General features: G+C 46.8%; 1 protein-coding gene across 1 annotated transcript in view; it reads right to left on the bottom strand.

The window, feature by feature from the left end:
• The window catches only part of NID2 (nidogen 2), a 60,714-nt gene that overhangs the window by 3,032 nt on the left and 42,545 nt on the right, over window positions 1-15,137 (bottom strand). Inside the window, exons 12-18 of the mRNA XM_012758005.2 lie at window positions 11,354-11,473; window positions 10,336-10,569; window positions 6,656-6,877; window positions 5,868-6,037; window positions 3,459-3,588; window positions 2,775-2,946; window positions 91-248 (exon numbers count right to left, since the gene is read on the bottom strand). Coding sequence (XP_012613459.2) covers window positions 91-248; window positions 2,775-2,946; window positions 3,459-3,588; window positions 5,868-6,037; window positions 6,656-6,877; window positions 10,336-10,569; window positions 11,354-11,473 — 1,206 coding nt within the window. The remainder of the gene's footprint in view (window positions 1-90; window positions 249-2,774; window positions 2,947-3,458; window positions 3,589-5,867; window positions 6,038-6,655; window positions 6,878-10,335; window positions 10,570-11,353; window positions 11,474-15,137) is intronic.

Raw genomic sequence — 15,137 nt, 5'->3', positions numbered from 1 at the left:
AAGGATCTAAATTACAGGATTTGGTTTTGTAGTAAAATCTAGTGCAGTGCTCACACTGAAGGGTTATCTGCATTCCATCAGTAATATTACCTGCATCTGCCCAGCAGAGCAGTTTGGAGAAGGGGTCAAAGGTTAAACCATTGGGTAATCCAATGTCTTTATTGATCAGAATTCTTCTGTTTTCTCCATCTAAAGAAGATGTTTCAATTTTAGGAGCTTCTCTATTCCAGTCTGTCCAGTACAAGTTGCTGTAGATAAGTTAAAAGAAGATTGTAAAAGAATAGCCATGCAGCCTGTGGCAGCATTTAAGACATCCCCCAGTGACACCCCACAGCCTTAAGCAATCCCCTTGACTTTGGGCTGGATTTAATGTCTTGCTTTTAGTGAGCAGAGTACACAGAAGTGACGTGCTATCACTTCCAATACTAGGTTTCAAAAACCTGTGGCTTCTGCCTTGGGTGCCCTCTCTCCATCGGAGGGAAGCTAGATGCCTTGTTGCAAGCTGCCCTATAAAGGACCACGTGCCAAGGAACTGATGTCCCTGGCCGACAGCCCACTGGACAATGCTTGGAAGTGCATCTTCCCCCAGCCGAACCTTAAGATCACTACGCTGTAGCCAACAGTTGACTGCAGCCTTGGGAGATGCTGTGCCAAAGACACTCCCCATTAAGGCACAGCCAGATTCCTGGCTCACAGAAACTGAGACAATAAATGTTCGTCTTAAGCTGTTTGGGGCAATTTGTTACATAGAAATAATATACAGCCATATTTTCCTTTTTTTTTTTGACAATTGTAACTATGTGGAAGAAATCATTGTCTAAGGTATCAGAATCCTTGCCTCTGAGACACCCGACTCAGCTGCCCAGAAACCCTTAATTTGTTGAAATCTTGAATTGGATCTTCGGTTTAGAATGCAAAGAAATACAGTTGTTAGGAATGGCTTAGCTATAAAAGTGCGACACTTGGGCCAGGGATTTGAGAGGGAAATTGTTCTTAACTGTCTCTTTCAAGGAAAATGATGTTTGGCACTTACTGAAGGGGAATCTCACTTGGCCTGTACCTGGCACCCAGGGATGGAAACACTCTAAGTTGAGGCACTTATCTTTTAAATGCCTTGTTAAAAATGAAAAATAATCATTTAACAGATAACTAGAAAATAATACGGTTTTAATTGATAATAGGTTCTATGTAAGGAAACAGGTTTATGGTTAGAGCAGAAGTGATGAAAGCACTTTTTATAAAATAGTGTTTTATAAAAGCCATAGGAGTGTTGAATGAATCCATTGAGCTAAAGAGAACCTCAAAGCAGGGAGAGGAAGAAATCATAGGTTTTCCCTGTGTCATCCCTTATGCCCAACAGATGAAGCAGAGGAAAGCTGAGAACAAAAGCCAGAAAGTAGTTTCCACTTCGTGCTAAGGTGGAGGATTCCAACTGGTAAAGCATATCATTGCTTTCTCCTTCACGATCTGTCTCCTTCCCCCAAATGATTCAAGATCATTGAAAACATTAAGTCTAGAACAAGCGCACACAGACACACAATCATTTGTGGATTGCTTAAGGAAAAAAACATGTAAGATAAAAGTCTATAGAATGTGAATGAGAAATACCCACGAAGGCTTAATGACTATTCCACTAAGCTGTTGAGGAAGATTTAACTAACTGTGTTACATTCACATTTGGCTCCGGCTGTTTATTTTCATTAAAAATTATTTTTTAAGTCCTTTAAGCACTTATTATTTGCTGTTGTGATAACAAAATTCTACTTTTTTGGTTTTTAAACTCATGGCTATGATGTGGCTTTCAACTTAAAAGTATGCCTTTTCCCCAGATCATGGAGACATGACCAAGGTATCATTGCTCACAGGCCAGCAGCTCCCCCTACTTTCAGTCAAGCATCAAGAATGGAATAAGGGACCTCCCAAATGTCAGAAAGGCAAGCCTATGGAAAAAGAGGGTTTTAAAGAGGGCTATTCATTCTTGTGGCTAAGTCAACTGGACTAGAGAAAGATACACCTTCCCCAGTGTGTAGACCCCAAAGTTCAGAACTACCTTTGAGGCTTTGCACTAAGTATTTCATAGTCAAAACACGCTTTGCTGAAAATTAAAGCTGAACACTTTCTTCACTGATTTGTAAGGCTTCTCCAGAATTTCATTTGGTAGAAGCTCCACTTAAATGTGGCAAGAATTTCTCAAGGTATAAAACGTTCCCTGGTTCTAACAAGTACTGAAATATTGACTAAGTCCTATATGTCCCAGCTGGTGACCTTAATAATTGTCACAGACAGAAAATTTTTATCTTGACTTTTGCTACAATAAAAATGAAGCCAGAGAAAATAACATGCCCAGTGTGTGAGCTTTGGTTACTCTCACCATTTAGGGGAGATAAACCCTACTGTGGCTTTACACCGTGGTTTGTAGATGTGTTGCTGAAGGAGACCCATTTCACTTCCAGTTGAAGTGTCATCTCCTTGCCTGATCATTTGATCCGGAGTAGCCCCCAATCTCTCAACACTGGGTTCACTACACATCACATTACAGTCTAATATTTTTGTTTGTTCACTGTCTTATTTACTCCTAATAGAATATAAGCTGCCTGAAAGAACAGACCTTGTCTTTGCCTAGAACAGTGCCTGACCCCTAACTAGAACCTCAATAAATCTTTGTTAAATTAATGCACTTGAGCTTTTACTGTCTTGTTCTGACCTTCCCCACACCGTATTATTTAAATCAGGATGTACAGGTAACAGAGGGGAATTAGGGAAGCCCAGCTGACCCTCCGATTGGATCCACAGCGATGGCGCGGGGATTCACCAGCTCTGTGTGGAAGAGGACCTTGCGCTCAGAGCCATCCAGCCGAGTCCTCTCTATCTTATCCAGGCCACTGTCTGTCCAGTACATCGTTCTGCGGAAGTGGTCGATGGCAAGTCCTTCGGGGCTTATCAGACCTGGAAATAAAGCAAAGGCAGGACTGGAGCATTTGCAGGGCATGAAGGATGAACCTGTAGCAGAGAGATTGCTGTTTGAACAGTTTTGAAAAAGAGTGCCCAACAGTCTAAGTCCCAAGAACCAGGTTAATAGAGGAACAGGTTCTGTTGTTACTTTTTCTACCATGTCTAGCTTCTTTTAGACTAATAGACATACCAGGCTGATGGCACCAGGGCATCCACAGTGCTGGGGCCAGGCAGAACAAACCATCGCCACAACCTGGATTCTTACCATGAGTCTTTCTTTTGTGAAGGGCTCACGTAAGAATCACCTTTTCGTTCCTTATGTGTGAAAGTGTTTTCAGAGGAGCTAGTCTTGTACAGCTCAATAAAGTGACTTGCCTAGAACTTAACCTTCTCTGTTGGAGGAAGGGGAAGGCTAAGGGAAAGAGGGGAGACTTCAGCACGAAATAGGCAAGTGACTTAGTAGAATCAAATGAAATGCAAAGAGTCTGCTGCGTGAAGCTGCTGACCTGAATTAACAATTGTCTCAGGCTCTGCTCCCGGTTCCAGACTGGCACGGCTGATTGTCCGCCCGGCAACATCTGTCCAGTACACCATCCTCTCCCGGCAGTCGTAATCAATTCCAATGACTATGGAGCCCTTTGTGCACCAAATCATAGAATTGTCAAAATTAGGCTTCTGAATGTCCTGAGTTCACACACTCAGTTGCCTCACTCATCTGTGGCTCTGGTGAGCAACCCTGCACAGTGGTCTTGCAAGCAGAGCAGAGCGGCTGGTCATGTGGGCTTTGGAGGCCAACTCCCTGGGGTCAAACCCACGCTCACACTTCATAGTTGTGTAACTTTGGGTAGTTAACCTCTCTCTGCCTTGGTCTCATTTGCAAACCAAGACTAATAGCAGTACCTACTTCCTGTAGTTGCTATAAAAATTAATACCATAAATGTTTGTAAAGTGTCCTAATCTGTAATTAGCATACAATTAGCCTAAGTGCTGTTGACAGTAAAAACAAAGAAATTTAATGAAAAAAAAAAAAAATCAGCCCCTTCAGTCATTAGAGGACATGGTCTCAGCAAAATAAGTCCTTAGTATTTTACTGGGCAAAAACTGAATCCTTTCAAATGTCAGCCCTTTTTCAAAGAGCCATTCTAAAATTTGTCAACACATGCCAACAAAATCTACTCCTCTATTAATATGATGAGATCTTTCCTTTACACTTATGCTGCAGTCCATCTTACTTCTGTCCCTGACTCCTAGGAAGCAAGCGTTCAGTTGTACTTTGTGTAAAAGAAAGCCTATAATTTGATGGGTTAAAGAACTGGAGTGTCGTGGCTATCCAACCTCTGGCTAGAGAACTCTCCCTTATAGCTAAATAAATGACAGTCTTTTTTAAAAGTTCCAAGCCTATATGATATTCCTTTCCTCAACTCCATACAGTACTTGCTTCATTCAGTTTCTAATCCTGACTCCTGCTCTGAGAAGCCTAGATGTGCAAAGCCAAACATCTAGGGACCATCTGGCTGTCCTTGAGGTCACACCAGTTCCTGCCTTGCCTAACAAAGCCTCTTGGGGCTTGGCCTGATTTAGGCCTCTGAGAGCAGTCAGCACAAGAGACTGCATGAAACAGGGTTTGGCTCCTGTGGATAAGCAACCAGTTCATACAGGGGGACCTAAGGTCAACTACACTTTTACTTGAAAATTAAATAGTCATTTGCCCCAGGCAAGAGTACACACATTCATGTGAGCTCCCATCAACCCAGAGAACCATGGGGTTCATAAACCCATGTGGAGACTTCAAAGTTTCTTGGAGAAAAAGTTGCAGTTTAAGGAGATTTGCTTAAAATGTGCTTATAACCTATGTCCCATTTCTCTTTCAGTCCCACTACCACTACTGTCACCACCCTGCCTTTATCAAAGCCACGTTCAGAAGTGCAGTCAAGCCACCCAACTTGGCTAGAATAAAAGATAAGGTATCTTGAGGTGACAGTAACTTCTTAGTTTCTACCTCTTCCAAAGAAACTTTTACAAAACAACATGCTAGGGATTACCAGGGAGAAAGAAAACCAAACTTGAACTTTTAAAAGAAAGAAAAAAAATCATCTCTTTCTAAACACTGGCTGCTTCTGAGCTGTTTTGGACCCAAATAATGAGTTAGTTCATTAACATAAGTAAATATAAACATGAACACTGCACTTTCTCATGGGTGAGCAAGTGCCTGGCGTCTAAAAATGGAATCAGATGATTTTCCCATTGTAAGTGTCAATGCCTTTCTAGGAAGCCCCCTTCACTTTTCCCCATTTCAGAGAAGAAATCCCTCTCTCCAAAATGGGGTGCCTTGGCAATAGGGAGGCTGCTGGCTTAGGAAGCGGCACCCCTACAGAAAGCTCCATCCACTCCTGTGCTCCCCAGATATTCGTCTACACACAAGTCAGAGAAGTTGGGAAAGAGGTGGGTCAAAGTGACAGAACCAAAATGGGAGGAGAGGAGGCTGAAACAGTGAGGTGACACTGATTTCCCCTTGGAAATTCTCAGCTGATCACAGGAACCACACCTTGCAGCTAAGTCCTCCTATCGTTTTATTTCCAGGGTCACTGTGGATATGTCTGACATGCAGAAAACCCTGGGGACTTGGGATAAAGTTTTGTCAATTTTCCCTTGAATTACCATGCAGCCTCCACATCCTGTCAACTCTGAAATTCCCTTTGCATAGATCTGAAACCCTGTGAAGCAGCCTTGGTTAGCCAGACGTGTCTCCCAGCAACAGAGAGCCCCCCCCCCCCATCTGGGGTGCTGGCATCAGGCCTATGAAGAGGGACTGCAGCCCGGAGACCCTGCAGGACTTCCCCGTGCAGTCCTCCGCCCCGCGACAGGGCTCCACTGTGCGCACAGCCCCCCCCCCTCCCCGAAGAAATCCACTTTACATGCAGCGACAGCAGGGTCTTGGCTGCGTCCTTCTGAAGCCTGGTGCCGTTGAGGGGCAAGTGGCCGATCTGCTGGCCCTGGGCATACAGCAGGAAGGTGCCCACGGCCGGAGGCGTCACGTCAGGCCGGGGCGTGGGCCGGACGGTGGGCGGAGCGACCGTGGGTATACCTGCGCAGGGGAAGAGGAGAGGCGTATGGGCAGGGAGAGGAGGGGACACAGGGACGGGTGGGGAGAGGGAAAGAAAAGTTACTTTCCCACATACCAGAGCCTCCCAAAATATAAAAAGTTCTTCACCCTGGACAGATGTGCTCCAGATGTTCTTCACAAGAAATTCTAGTTTTTTTTCCCAAGGATCAATTATGTAAATTACTTCCAATTACTAGGGAGGAAGACAAAATTCTTCCTTCAGAACAAAGCAGAACGGGGTATTTTTTTGTTGTTTTTCAAGGGGAAGAAAACAGAACCAGTATTGTGTCAGCTTCTCTCTGGGGCCCCAGGGTGGCATATGTCGCCTTTCACCCTGGGCTGGGAGGGGACAATAATCGCTTGTTGAGCCGAGCTCCAGATGTTCTAATTACAGAAGCTGCTAATGACAAAAACCAAACACCAAATCCAGCTCGGGATCTGAGGTGGAGGACCAGATTGTAACTTAACACAGCGTACGGCGACGTCTTTCATTAGACTTGGTGACCCCTCACGTCCCCACCTTCACCCACGGCTGGCAGCATCCCTACAGAAAGGCCTCAGATGCCACCGAGGAGAGGCAGGGCCACCCCTGGCACTTACACGCGGGGGTGGTGCCTGGCTGGGAGCGGGTGCCCTGCACCTCTCTGCCGTCTTTGTCCACACACCAGCAGAAGTCACTCTTGCCGTGGCACTGCAGGGGGGTGAAGTGGCCCAGGTCGTCGCACTGGGGCACGTACTGGTCGTCCCTGGGCGAGCCGCCGTAGTGCTCCAGCAGGTTTTCCCTCCAGCGCTCACAGACGGTCCGGGGCCTCTGGGTGGGCTCTGAGCAGTTGGGGAGTAAAGCGCCTTTGTGAGCCAGGGACAGAATGCAGCATGGTCCCCCTGTAATGAGGTCTCAGCCAAGTCCCCAGATATTGGGCTCGGAAAGCAAATGTGTCCTAAGACGTTCTCTGTGGGAATCAGAAGATGAGATCATCTTGATACTCCCATCTCCCCGGGCCGGAGGGTCCGTCATCAAGGCCCCAGCACATCAGGAAACAACAGGAAGAGGTGAGGTGAGTGGTGCAGACTCAGGCGGCCCGGGAAGGGGGACCACCTCCCTCAGCCAGGAGAGGCCCACACGGCCCGCCTCGCCTGCGCCCAGGACGCCTCTGCTGACCCGGCACTTGTGCAGATACTCCTTAGGGACTCAGTGGCCTGGGTGGTGCTTAAAGCCAATTTTTATTCTTTCCCACTTGCGTCAGGCTCCAGGACCTGCTGCTGACAGGGCCACCTTGAGACTGGCCAGTGTGCATCTTGGAATGTGTTACTGAGAGCCTGGCTGTGCCACGTGACCCCCAGTTGCCATCCACTGGAAAACAGTACGGAGTAAAAGTGGAACTGAGTGGAATTGCTGTGTGGAACACGGCAGAAGTAGTGACAAACAACTTAAAACTGACTCTCAGCCCAGTTCCTAGAAGTCCTTTAAGCCACCCTGCTCCTGGATTATCTCAAAGGCGAACCGTTTCCCGCAGGCCCTAGCTTTCTACCACGTTGTTCTGTCCCCCCTCTTTCCTCCAGCATCCGTCCCTCCTGTCCCCACCCTCACAGCTCACCCCACACTCAAACTCCTGCTGGTTTCTGTTGCAGAGCGGTTTCCTCCCAGGCGGCTTCCACAGTGCTACCAAGGCCCTGCCCCTAACACAGCTGTTCTCTGAGAAGACTCTGATGCAGGTTTGTTGAAATAACTTATTTATGGGTGGGATTACCTAAAGGAACTTAAATAAAAGGAGCTGCTTCTCCTTCCTCCTTTTTATTGTAATTCCTGCAACTCAAAGCCCATGGTCTGTAGAATCACACAGCCAAGTACCTACTTGCTATCACTACCTGCAGGTATGATAGAAATCTGGAGGAAAGCTAACAAAAGCGGACCAGCCCGTCAAACCTGCTCCTCTTCCCTAGAGTCTTCCTTATTTGCAAATAGCACCTCCATTCTTCCACTGCTTGGACCTCAGCATGCTTGACTCCTCACCTCTCTCCCCACCAACATCTGATATGTCAAACAATCTTGTCAGCTCTACCTTTAGAATCCACTCAGAAAATCTACACTTCTCATACCCCACACCCCCGTCACCCTGGTCCTCTCGTGATGGGACTTCTGCAATAGCCTTCTTACTGGTTTTCCTTAATACTTGCCTCTGCCCCCCCCCACCCCCCAGTATAAACTCTACTAGCATCTGGGATGGTCCATTTGAAACACAAAGGCATTTCATGTCACCCCTTTGCTCAAAATCCTCCAGTGACTTGGAAGAACAAGTTGCAAACGTTATGCCTGGGCTCCAGCACCTACGATTCCTCTGGGAAAACAGGAAGATTGTGAATAAAATTGTCAGGGCTCAAACGCAACTACCTCAACTGCAAGACTCATCAGGGCTGGCGGAGGCGGATGCCCTTCAGTTGCCACCATAGCTTATGCATGGCCGGTGGAAGTCGTGGAGAGGGTAGGATTCTGACTTCCTCGCCCAAATGTGTCTCGAGGAACCCAGAGAGGGGAATGCTAGTTCCTCACATCCTCACCACCCACCTCAAGGTGGGATTCCCTGGAAAAGTTCCCAATGCCACCCCCGCTCCACATTCTGAACTGAAGAGATTCCATTTTTGGTTCAAGGGACCACCCAACAAGGCACATCTGTTTGGAAGGCAGACACACAGCACAGCCAACTTCTGGGAAATGGGCGTCTCAAATCGCTCATGTGTAGGCATCCCTTTCCTTCCGTACAGTTTGAAGCTGCTTCTCAATCCAACTATGGATTTCTTTCTCTTTTGTCTCTGGTTGGCAGGGGTGTAAATATTTTGAAATCTTGGGCACAGAGCATTCTCACCCCCCTCAAACTGACCCATTACGCAGGCAAGACTAGTCAGAAATGGCAGCCAACGCCAAACCAGCAGCGGGAGAGAAGTCTGGGCATGAGACAGTCTGCACAAAAGAACTGTCCCTATTTTAAGTCTTAACTTCTCACAGTCCCTTGGCTTCTCTTTGAATCGCTGTCCCTAACACATGCTTGTCCTAATAAATTTCATACAATTCTAAGCCATTCCCCTGAGGCACCTCCCAACCATCTGATTCCTTCAAATCCCAGCTGGAGTTAGAACCAAGACTTTTCAAAGACAAGGCAGGGCGAAATAGGATTTCTCTGTAGCCTTTTTTTTTTTTTTTTTTTTTTTTTAGACCTGTAGAATCTTTTCCTAAAAATAGAGACAGAGAGGGACTGAGAGCATTACTGTGGATCAAGCAATTACCATTTTTTACCTATATGACTCTGAGAAGCACCAGAGTCGCAGCCATAACCATTAAGATTATAGAAAGAAGCAAAACTGTTGGTAATTCTCCAGTTCTTCTTATTCTCACACATTAAAAGCTGAGACTAGTATTTATGGAACCATTCTCAATAGTAAAAATGGCTTTTTGGCTAGCAAACATAGATATAGGAATCATTTTAGCTAAAACAGTATTAAATCAATCCTATATTCTTCATAATAAAGTTCTTCTACAATAATAAAAAGAAGTTCTACCCTTCTCTGAACAGATCAAGGAACAGAGAGCTACTGTATCTGCCTGCTGTTGGCATCGGCCATGAGCACTTAGTAACTGTGCCCTGGCCAGCCAGGGAACTCTCAGATGGCAACAGACACGTTTATCCTCAGCATCTCACACCATCTGGGCTAACAAAAACCAGATTCCTGCATCTCTCCTGAGGGCAGCCAAGGCAAGAGTGATTACCTTTCAACATGTTGGGCTAAGCTGGAGAGGGCTGGGGTTATCAGGTTAGAAAACCTACAGGTGTCGTACTTATTTTTCCTATGATATTAACACAGATGTCATCCTGTTTCTTGCAATTCAACAGGCAAAGTGAGATATTTACATAAGAAGGCAGTTTTCCTTCTGGACAAAACACTAGTCTGTCCAGATCCTGTAGCCTCTCAGATCTCTCTAAGCGCTGCCATAACAGAACCAGGGCAGCAGCCTCAGCCTGACCTATGTACTCAATCTCAACTTGTACTGGATGGGGTCTAAGACATCACATATTTCACATGTATACATGTCCCTATAACTTGTGTGCATGTAGGTGTGCATGTATTATTCAAGTGTTCCTGGGAGGAAAGAGGCTATGAAAGGTTAGTGACCAGCCCTACGTCCGCATTGTCCGGGCAGGGGTTGTAATCTACCTACCATCAGTGCCATTCTGTCCTTGAGCCCCAGGCCTAACCCAGTACCCCAGGTTTCTTTCCTGCTGGCTCACCTGGTGGTGGTCCACAGTGAGGCGGGGTAGAGCCCGGTGGAGTCCGGGTCCCAGGGACTTCATGACCATCATGGTCCACACACCAGCAGAAGCCAGTGCTGCCATGACACTGCAGTGGCAGGAAGTTGCCCTGCTCATCGCACTGGGGGACGTGGAGCCGGGCCCCAGGGTGGGCGTGCTGTGCTCGGGCATAGCGCTGCTGGTGTTCACAGGGTTTCAGGCCCGAGGTAGAGTCTTCCAGGACGAAGGCAGAGGGAGACACAAAGGAGAAATAAAAGATATTGCAACCCATCACTTTCACCAGCCAACCTCAAAGTCTCCTGTGTTGAAAAAAATTTTTTGTACAACTGGAAGATGGTACAACATGAGAAAAATAGCAAGGCGCTGGGATTTTGGAGCCTCAAATTCTTATTTTAGCTCTGCCACTATCTACCTAGTTTCTCCCCAATTTTCCCATCCCACTGGTAAGTCCTTAGCTGACTCTAAAGGGAAAGCAGCCAGGCCCTTCCATCAGCCCTCGGGGCCTGTTGCTCTCTGGATACAACAAAGAGCAACCCCTGGCATCTATCCAAACATCCCAGGAGACCCTGGAGAAAACAAGTCAAACCCCACTCATCCCCTGGGGCCCAGAATTCAAGCCTCAGAAGCTCTAGGTCAATGGCAGTCATCAGACTGCCCTGAGCTGGCCAAGTTCCTGAAAGTCGTCACCGTGGGCACCTACTCCCAGCTCACTGGTGTATGTGGCTTCTGCTTAATAAACGTCACCTCGATACATCATCCAACTCATACTTATTGAGGCAAAGCAGATCACTAGGCCAGTTAACCAGAGCTGCTGCTGTGTAGTGGGGGCATCTGCTCCAGGCCCTGGAGAACATTCAGTGCAGCAGGTGGTCACCGAGAGAAGAATCCAACAAAGGCCCCAGACTGGGCTAAACCAAGACTGGGCCTATTGTCACAGAAATATACCACTGAAGGAGCCAGGAGATGAATGTGCCTAATCTGGCCCTGCAAACCTTACCAGGTGTGCACTGAAATCCATCCCCGTGATATCCAGGTTGGCAGTGGCAGGAGAAGGAACCAGGGGTATTGTAGCAGGTAGCTGAGGGGTGACATCTGTTTTCCGTGCATTCATCAACATCTGCGGGTCAGGAACAGAGGAAGGAAGGAAGGAACGGCATGACTTCACTGTACACAATCTGTGCTACTATGTGGTCTCTGTACATGTGGATCAATATGGACCTTTAGGGGTGAGCAGGAAAATGCTGACACCTAAAGGTAAACTTAATAGGAAAAAAAAAGTCAAGGAACATGTGAGTTAACACAGACTAAAAATGTTCAGTATAGAAATCAAACAGGTGGTCACTTGCAGAAAAAAACACCCTGCAGTATATTTTGAAAACATCTTTCATCTATAGTGAATTCCAGGAAGTTACCTTTGAACTAACCTTTAGACTATAAATCATTAACTTCCTTTTAGTAACACTAAAATAAATATATGTAACGATAGTTTTTTTTTTCCTTTCACTGTTTGTACTGTCTCCCTGTAATATTCAATGACAGAGGCAAAGGAGCCAGAGGCTGCCCCTAAGACTTTTTCAACTAAGAAACACATTCGGTCTTGTCTAGTCAGAGCCCCACTATCTAGAATCCCCAATTACTCAGACATTTTCTTTACTTCCTACTTTTAGAAATATAGGAGAAAAAATAAGAAAATTATTATCTGGGGTTTTGAAACAACACATAAAAAAGAGAATCTAAATTCGTCAGGCACATCAGAATAAACAATTCAGCCCCTCCATTCTGCACCTGGTACCATGAGGATTAATGTCCATAACTATAGTTTTCAAAACTGTAAAATCCTGATACTTCAAACAAAAGCCATTTGTATTCCATTTATTTAATGAAATCAGCACATCCCAACAATAGCAAGTCACTCCCCCACCCCCCAAAATAACCCGAGAAATTAATTGTTAAAACTAATGCTCCATACATGAGGTAAGCTTTCTTAAGAGGAAATCTTCTAGCATAAGAGGAGGATAAACAAAGGGTGTAGGTCTGATAGAGGCTTGGCTAAAAGCAAAGCAGTAGTGACATTCATAATGATGAGCAGAAATTATTTTTTTAAATGTGTGAATAGAAAAAATAACAAGATGGGACAGAATCACATCAATTTGGTAACAGCCCATGGCAAAAACACATCGGCCTGGGAAACCAAGGATCTGGAGCCCTGTGATGGGACTGGGCTGGGGATGGGGGTGGCTCCTCCCTCAGCCCCCCCCCATGTCCCAGATGACACTGTTGTAGGCTTCTCCACACCACCTGTGTTCTGACCACACTCTCACTGAGCCACCTCCTCCCAACCAAGGTGCTCTCTCAGGTCCTGCTGAGCTGAGTCACTGGACACTAGACACAGCCCTTCTGTTCACTGAAGAGGAATCTCTCACATTATAGTTAGCCAAGTAGCATTCTGCTTACTCCTCTGCCTCTGGGAAGTTTAGTTTATATACATTGGTTCCTTGGAGTCCAGAAACATTCTGAATGCTCAACATGGCCAAGTCTAACACTACCCAGCGAGGCCCTGCTTGGTGAGCAGCTGGTGCCTTCATTTCACCTACGAAGGCAGGAAAGTAGATATAAACTCATCTGCAAGGATAGACACCAACAAGGTGTTCTAGTTAGCACCTCAGTTGCCCCCAAATAAGCCAATATTGTTATATTTAATTATTCTAGAAGTTGGCTCTCTGTCTCTCCAAAAGGACAGCTCAGGTGGCCAGCAGGGTGAGGCTGGTGAGCGTCCAATTCCTTGTCTTGGCAGAGGCTGTAAAACTGGCTGTGAAACCAAAGCTGAAAAAATTAGCATCCAGCCAAATGCAAGAAATTAAAGCCATTCACAATACATGCGCTGAAAGTACTTCTAATGGCAACAGGAACCCCAAGCAATGACAGGAAGCAGCAATGACAGGAACGGGAAGCAGACACAAGGCCTATTTCTAGCACCCATGGATCAGTTTCTTATGGTTATTTTTGAACGGAGAGCGGGGGATTCCCCAGAGCCACGGTTCACTGACGTTCTTGGAGCCCGCGGCCAGCCTGAACGCGGCCTGCCCACAGCCATGCCGCCACCGCTGCAGACACTAAGGTTTTGGGGAGACAGTAGCTGCTAAGACCAACCAACATGGGGGAGAGGGGCCACAAAGAGACTGAAGGCATCACAGGTGAGAAATCCCCGTCCCCACAAAGCCAGAGAAGGCGAAGGCTCCTGACCCCCGTCCCCGACTCCTTCAGGGGGTGGTGCCTCACACGGTGACGGAAAATGAGCATCCAGCCGCGCCAGGGCCTCTCCTGGGGAGTGCAAATGCTAACGGGGCTGTGGGGAGCCACAGCCTGTGTATAAAGAGGGAGTCTCCTTTCCTATTTCACAGGATGTCATGCATTGAGAGAAAACATGGGAAGACTTTCAGCCCCTCAGCAACGGAGCAGCTTTCCTCATGGCACCACTGGGGAGGGGGCCACCGACTATGCTTAACAGCCACGGGCAAGGGTCTGTAGGGACAGAAGACTGAGGCTAAGATGACACTGTTCAAGGACCAGTAGAGTCCCCTTATCATTCAGGTAATGAGAGGTAGCTCAACCCCGGCACAGTTCTCCACGCTATTAAGCTGGTAAAGAACCAGTTTGGAAAATGTATTTAAAATCCTCCATTTTGAGTCCAAGCGTTGGGGGCTTCAACTTCATTCTCAGGGCCTTCATTCTGAGCAAATCCAGCTGGAGCCGCTTGATAACAAACCCAACCTCTGGACTCCAGTCCCCACCACCACACATTTGCCTTTGAGCCCAGTGAAATTCCCTGGTGCCGATTAACTTCGACCCCACCCTGGACCCCAACAAAGGCTTCAGCCCACAGGAGCCCCATCTCTCTCTGCTCCCTGTTCAGTTGAGCACCCTCTGGCTGTACCCCTGTGATGACCCTACCCCAGACCTGAGTATAATAAGCTTCCTTTCAAGCCTCACTTTCATCTCCTGTGACTGTACCGACTTTACCATACCATGCCCACCATCTACGTTCTTGGAGCATAAAGCCTGAGAAAGAAGAATGTCAGTCCCTCCCTTCTGCCCCCTTTCCTGAGTGATGACAGCTCATCATTACAGATCAGCACGCATCTGCAGCCCAGCTTCCTCGGCTCACACTCGCTCCTCCCTGGGAAGGTCCCAGCACAAGACAACTTGCTTTTGCACCTGGCAAAGTCACCAAGATCCATAAGGACAGAAACGCCTGAGAAATACCCAGTTTGCACCAATACAGGGTTGAAATGACTCCAGATTGAGGGAAACCAGAGAAGATCTAACTCCACTTGAATAAAAGCCTCCTGCTAGTGACTCAGACCACACTGAGAACCCAAATCCAAGGGCAGCCTCACCAGCGAGCCTGGGTTTTCACAAACTGTGCCTGGAGAAAAACCCACACACTTTGTTATTTTTAGTTTGATGGAGTAAAAGAGTGTGCATGCTTCAAGAAGGTGCATTTCCCACAAAATAGAACCTCCATCAAATATCCTTCAGTGACTGAGACACACGTGTACTATGGAATACCTTTAAATATATGTGCACACACGCACACAGTAATATATTTATATATTTATTCTCCAAGTTACATTCATGGATTAGCCTAGCCTGATTTGTGCATGGGTCTTTAGAAAAATGGCTTGTTTTGAAGGCAACCATGTGGTAACTGGCTGTGGTAGGCAGCCTCTGACCCCTACACCTGGTAGTATTCATGGTCTTGTGTAATCCCCTCCCCTCTG

The sequence above is a fragment of the Microcebus murinus genome, chromosome 6 (genome assembly GCF_040939455.1).
Source record: "Microcebus murinus isolate Inina chromosome 6, M.murinus_Inina_mat1.0, whole genome shotgun sequence".
NCBI classification, from domain to species: Eukaryota; Metazoa; Chordata; class Mammalia; order Primates; family Cheirogaleidae; genus Microcebus; species Microcebus murinus.
Note: the sequence above shows the minus strand (reverse complement) of the source record. Positions and strands in the feature narration are given on the sequence as shown.